The sequence below is a fragment of the Megascapheus bottae genome, chromosome X, assembly GCF_031878675.1.
Source record: "Megascapheus bottae isolate mThoBot1 chromosome X, mThoBot2.hap1, whole genome shotgun sequence".
NCBI classification, from domain to species: domain Eukaryota; kingdom Metazoa; phylum Chordata; class Mammalia; order Rodentia; family Geomyidae; genus Megascapheus; species Megascapheus bottae.
Window position 1 is genome coordinate 41424080 of NC_143547.1, and position 6846 is coordinate 41430925.

A 6846-nucleotide genomic window follows, 5' to 3' on the forward strand; every position below is an offset into this window, starting at 1 on the left:
TGCTGGCCTTAACTGAGACTGTGGTTCAAAGATCTTTGGCCTGAAGAGGCCACCTGAGAGGACCCATGAGGACCGAGACTTGTCGTGTGGCCCGGAGCTCACACCGCAGCAGTACTGGGAACTGTGTCTAACATCTGACGGGCAGGCCCTGTTTGACTTCAGGACTAAGGGATGTTAGAGAGGTGAGTCCAGCGGCTGTGCTGGATAAGCAGGATAGAATTAGGCATAACAGTTAAGACTAGAAGATAGTACCTAGAATATAGCGTTAACTCTGCTAAGCTATGTTAAATCAATAAACTATGTTGCATAAATTCGACTGTGTTGCCTATTGATGAATTACTTCACCTGCTCACGACATGGACTTAAATGTTTTACTGAGGAAAAGAAATCTAGAAGGCCCATCCATTTAGTGCTAACCTTGGTCCCTTCAGAAACAGAACAATGAAACAATGAGGCCAGTAGTTTGGCCTAGTGGTAGAGTGCTTGCCTAGCATGCAGAAGGCCTAGGTTCGGCTTCTTGGTACCACATCTGTAGAAAAAGCTAGAAATGGTGCTGTGGCTCAAGTGGTAGAGCTCTAGCCTTGAGAAAGCCCAAAGACAGCATTCAGGCCCTGAGTTCAAACCTCAGTACTGGCCAAAATAAAGACAGAAATATAACAATAATAAGAAATGGGCTTCTAGGTGTGTGCAGCAGCTCATGCCTATAATCCTAGCTATTCAGGAGACTGAGATCTGAGGATTACGGTTCAAAGCCAGCCTAGGCAGGAAAATCTGTGAGACTCTTTTATCTCCAATTAACCACTAGAAACCCAGAAGTGGTGCTGAGGCTCCAGAGGTAGGGTGGTAGCCTTGAGCTGAAGAGCTCAGGGACAGTGCCCAGGCCTAAAGTTCAAGCCCCACGACCAACAAAAATAAATAAATAAATAAATAAAATTTTAAAAATGAAGAAAGAAAGAAAAGAAATGGGCTCTTCTCTTGCAAAGTTTACTGAGCAAAAGGGACAAAAGAGATAAAGGTTGCTGTCCAGATTATTTTTATTTTATTTATTTATTTTTTGCCAGTCCTGGGACTTGAACACTGGGCCTGAGCACTGTGTTTGGGTTTTGTCAAGGCTAGCACTCAACCACTTGAGCCATATCACCCTTTCCCGCTTTTTTCTATGTATGTGGTACCGAGGAATTGAAACCGAGTCTTCGTGCATGCTAGGCAAGCACTCTACCACTAGGCCAAACTCCCGGCCCCCAGTGTACTTTTAAACTGTACTCTAAGCTTTCAAATGTGTCACAGTCTTGAGTTATCTAGAAAACATTTTAGAAAAGATATGGCATGAGGGATAACTCAAAGTAGAAGCTGTCCATAGATAGTTTAGAAAGAACTCTCCTGGCATTTTTTGCAGTGGAGGAAATAGTTGGGAAGAGGTACAGAAGAGGGAAAGCGGATTTCCTGTTTGTTCTCTGAGTACTTCACCTAAGATGTAAGCTTCCTACAGGGTGGAGACTGGACATGAGCTGATAAAGTCAGCGCTAGAGATTGGAGGAAGGGCTAGGTTAGCATATTTGGATGCCACTGAACAGGTGATAGAAAACCACAAAATTGTTAAAGCATTAAGAGAATATAACCCTAATTTTTTTTGTCTTTTTGCCAAGTCTGGGTGTTGAACTCTGGGCCTGGGCACTGTCCTTGAGCTTTCTCAAGGCTGGTGCTCTACCACTTGAGCCACAGCACCACTTCTGGCCTTTTCTACTTATGTGGTACTGAGGATTGAACCCAGGGCTTCGTGCATGCTAGGCAAGCACTCTACCACTAGATCACACTCCTGGCCACCAAATACATTTTTAAAAAACTCTTCTGGGAGCAAGCAGTGTGTGGATTAGCCTGGATAAAGTGGATACTAGAGGCTTAGGAATCAGGAAAGAAGGAAGTGTTGATCATTTGTGGAGATGGTGATACAAGCCCAGAAGAGACACTTTCAGTGCTATAAAAGAAAGCTGACTCTTACAGGGCCTGTCAAAACTATTGCCTGGTCAGGCACTGGTAGTCTACTCCTTTAATCTTAACACCTCAGGACACTGAGGTCTGAGGAATGCGGTTCAAAGCCCTCCTTGTGCACAAAAGTTCAGGACGCTCTTATCTCTAACCACCAGAAAATAGGAAGTGGCACTGTGGCTCAATGTGGTAGAGTGATAGCCTTGAGCTGAAGAGTTCAAGACAACACTCAGGCCCTGAGTGCAAGCCCTGTTACTGTCTAATTCCAGGGAGCAATTGTACATGTATATTCTACATCTCTCCCAAACCATTCCCATTTCCTCATATATTCTTATCTCACTTCCACCCTTTTCCTTCTGCCCGTGTGTGTGGTGTGTGTGTGTGTGTGTGTGTGTGTGTGTGTGTGTGTGTGTGTGTGTGTGTGTGTATGTGTTATTACTGGTACTTAAACTTACAAGTGTCTTAGGATTTTATTATCTGCTCAGGGTGGCTTGAACTACAATTTTGAGATTTCAGCTTCCTATTTAGCTAGGATAAACTATCTGCACTGACTTGGAGAGCAGATTTTAATGTAGGAACCTCTGTGGGCTTCACATTCTGTTAGATGAAGTAGTCCATCTTCTTGCATTTATTTAAAGTAATATTTACCGTTAATAAAGAGGACAGATGCTACCATATGAATGAACTTTGATGACTTTGTGCTACATGAAATAAGCTAATCACAAAAAAGATGAATGTCTAATGATTATACTGAAATGCAGTACCTAGAATAGGCAAGCTCAGAGAAACAGGAAGTAGGATGGTGGTTGCAAGGGCTAGAGAGAGAAAGAGAGTCAGGACAATAGAGTTTATTCCCTGCACAATTGGAGCTTGTTAGGATGAAAAATTCTAGAGATCCATAGTAGTTATGATTGTATAACACTGTGAATGCACTTAACACCACTGAAGTATATACTTAAAATGGTTAAAATGATCCATTTTATGCTCTGTGCATTTTATGCACATTTAACATTATGTGTTTTCATTGGTGACACAATGGTGCCATCGTGTGTCCCTAACCTTCTTACTGCAATCCTCCAGTACTGCCAAGGCTGCTATAAATCAGACAAGTCTCTGTGTGTATGTGATGTGTGTGTGAGTGTGTGTGTGTGTGAGTGTGTGTGTGTGTGAAGTTGGCTGCCCTCATCTTTAATAGAAGGGTTACATTATATCCTCCAGATAGAAGGTGCATTACTTCACATACATTGATACCCTTTCTCATATCTTGGTCCCCATTTCCCTCCCCCTTTATGCTTCTTTATATAGCCAGTTGCCTTATGTGCCATAGAGAGTGTCATTTGCCATGAACAAAAAAATAGAAGAGGGACAATCTTAAGTAAGAGTTCTTTTCTAGGAGAAAAATAAGATCATTTTTATAATTTATTTTTAAATTTCTGCCAGTCTTGGGGCAATCTCAGAGTCTGAGCACTGTCCCTGAGTTTCTTTTGCTCCATGCTAGCACTTTCCACTTGAGCTACAGCACCACTTCTGGCTTTTTCTGTGTATTTGGTACTGAGGAATCGAACTCAGGGCTTCATGTATGCGAGTCATCCCACATTCCCAGCCTAAGATCATTTCTTTAAAGGAGGAGCCAGAAAATGCGCCTTTTGGATTAGAAACTGTATACTCCTGGAAAGATCTACTGGCCTCTCTCTCTCCCCCCCCCCCCTCTCTCTCTCTCTCTCTCTCTCTCTCTCTCTCTCTCTCTCTCTCTCTCTCTCTCTCTCCCTGTATATGTGTGTATGTCTGTCTCCGTGTTTGTCTCTCTGCTATCTCTCTTTCTTTCGAAAAGAATGGTTAGAATTTTTCAAAGGAGTTTTAAGGAGGCAAAATTAAAGGAAACTTAAAAAAAACTATGAGACACTAGAAACAAATGTTTCCCTCTCAAGGAACTTCCATAGAGCTAAAATAAAGCCATCAATGAACTCAGCATGGTATGATGACTGAGTTTTAAGGTTTTAAGAATTCTACATTTTGTGGAGACCATCCACCCCTATGGAAGTCTGGTAAAGCCTATGGATCCCTTCTCTGAATAATATTTTTAAACGCACAAATAAAATATACTGAGACACAAAGGAAGCTGATTATATTAAAATATAGTTATTACAGTATTATCTCCAAAGTGATATAGTAATATATGCATGTTTTGATTTATGTGTTTAACTAAATTTAAAAGCAGTTCTAATAACTACTGGAATCTTGAAGTAGTCACAGTCATAAATAAAATTCTGAGGAGATGCCTGTAACAATGAAATGCAAAACAGCAAAGTCAGCTGCTGACAAAGATTTTTTTTTTGTCCCCATTCATCATAGTAGGGACAGTTCATTGAGGGTACCTTTCAACTAGAGGAATGTGAGATTTAAAGAGATATTCTCTGACATCCAAATTCAAATGCCCCTAGTTAAGCCCAAATTCTTAGTTTCCATCCCCTTGGTTAAGAACCTCTGTACCAAGGGGGACTATCACTCTTGTCGATTGGAAGGGACTCAGGGTGATGCTATCATTTCTTGGGCAGTATCTGAGCTTACACCAATTGAACACCCTCTAAACTCTGTTCAGACCTGGAATACCTTGGTACTGTTAGCCCAATCGCCTATCGATGTCTGCTATGCCCTGGCCAAACACTGACTCCTTTCTTAAAATTCTAACCTGTCACTCAGGTTCCTCAGCTTCTCACCACCTTATCTTAGAAATCACCTTTCACCAAACAGAAAGCATCAGTTCTGCAAGCCAATACCAACACTGTCCTATACCTCAATGTAACTTTTCAGAGGAATCTTAGCTACAGGTCCCTAATTCCTATGAAATCTTTAAACCCAAACAGCTACAGCCTCACTGCTGTGGGTCTCTGACCCTGTTCTATCCATGAAAGAGTTCTGGGACCCAATAGATAATGGCATGGGTATCCTTGGTTCATCCCCATGTGCTCTCCAGCATTCCTTTGGGGGTTTACTTACCTAAAATCACACAGAATGGAATCACATGCAGCACTGAGAAGATTTGAAGGCCTTCCTGAAGGTCCAGTCTGGAAAAGAAAGTCATGGTCCTGGGGCTACCCTGCTGTGGCAAGAAGCTCAATCAGAACCATTAACTAACTTAAGATGAGTAGATTCAAAGCTATAATCTCTTCTCATCCAGGCTGATTAGCTGCTGAGCTTTTGTTAGGACTGACCAAACCTTTCCTCCAATTTTTTCTGCTCCGCCCCATCTTCCTACCCATAAGCGCGCGCGCACACACACACACACACACACACACACACACACACACACACACACACACACACACACTCTCTCTCTCTCTCTCTCTCATTAGGTTGCAGATCAGACCATCTTATTTCTCCAGTATGTATCCTTTCTCCACCTTGATCCACTTTCATTGAGGCAGCAATGCCCTTGAGGGTGGGGGACAGGATCTTTAGCTGTGGGGTGATCTTAGAAAAATTAGTTTGGAAGAAGAGAAGAATTTGGCTTAACTAGAACCTGTGGAGATCTAATCTACTGCCTGGTAGCTATACTTACTTCTGCCCTAGTGGCTACTCTGGCTCCTCCTACCTGCACCTGTCCATTATTAACAGTTTATCAGCCTTGCTTTTGGTAGCAAGAACAGAACTAACTCTTGGATCTTTGTGTCTCTACTCCCAGAAAGGTGCATCACTGGCCAGTCACAGTATGTGTCTCAATGAGTTAAACACTACACAGAGTAGATCCAGTTTCCAGTTCCAACTCACCAAACTGCTTCGCTGACAAGTGCCTTGGGAAACTATCCCATTTCTCTGACACTCAGAGTATTTATTTATTTCATTAGTTATTTTTCTGTCAGTACTAGGACTTAAATTCAGGGAGTCCTGCTTTCATTTAATATTCTTGCTCAAAGATGAACTGGTTTCTATTGCAAGACCTTTTCTTGAAAAACAAAATAAAAAAATCTTAGCTAGGCACCAGTGGCTCCCACAAGTAGTCCTAGCTACTCAGAAGGTGGAAATCACAGTGGTCAAATGAAGAGAGACGGGGGTGGAATAGGAGGGAATTTTTTAAATTTTTTTGCCAGTCCTGGGGCTTGAACTCAGGGCCTGAAAACTGTCTTTGAACTTTCTCAGGGTTAGCACTCTACCACTTGAGCCAGAGCACCACTTCAAGCTTTTTCAATGTATGTTGTACCGAGGAATTGAACCCGAGTCTCCAGGCATGCTAGGCAAGCACTCTACCACTAGGCCAAACTCCTGACCTATAGGAGAAAAATCTTGTGTAGAGGTTTTCAAGGTTTCACCAATATCTGTGTCTACTAGGGGCATCATCTATAGTGACAGTCTCAGGCCCTCTTCAAAAACCACTGGTTACATTGGTTCAGGGAGAAGGAAGGGAAGATGATTCAGCAGGGTTGGCAGCAAGGACAATTGTAGGATATGATTGTTAAGGAGGGGGTAGTACTTTCAGTTTAAGTTATTTTCCACCAGTGCACATGTGTCAATCTCAGTTGGCAGAAATTCTAAATATGAAGATCATGCTCCAGGCCAAATAGGAGAATAATGATTCAGGCCACCAGTTTTTTGTTTGTCATCGGTTGGGATAAGGGGCAATAGTCCATCTTCTGAGCTGCTTCCTGCTGAAAAGGGGAGATGTGCCTATGGAGTGGACTGTTGGCTGGACTCGTCACTAGACTGATGGGTGGACCATGTAGGAACATCTGGTTGACCATTTGGTTGGTGAAAACTGGCACATTTCAAAAGTATTCCCTGTAGGCATTTTAAAAAGGCAAGGTAGCAAAAATGCCAGTATTGATATGGCAGTTAGAGTGCCTAAGAGTTGCATGAACCAGGAAG

General features: G+C 42.4%; 1 protein-coding gene across 1 annotated transcript in view; it reads right to left on the reverse strand.

Annotated features, from left to right (window-relative positions):
• Positions 1–6318, reverse strand: part of Dgat2l6 (diacylglycerol O-acyltransferase 2 like 6) — a 32323-nt gene extending 26005 nt beyond the window's left edge. The window contains exon 1 of the mRNA XM_090327106.1: positions 6252–6318. Within this exon, the coding sequence (XP_090183232.1) occupies positions 6252–6318 (67 nt within the window). The remainder of the gene's footprint in view (positions 1–6251) is intronic.
• Positions 6319–6846: the final 528 nt, after the last annotated feature.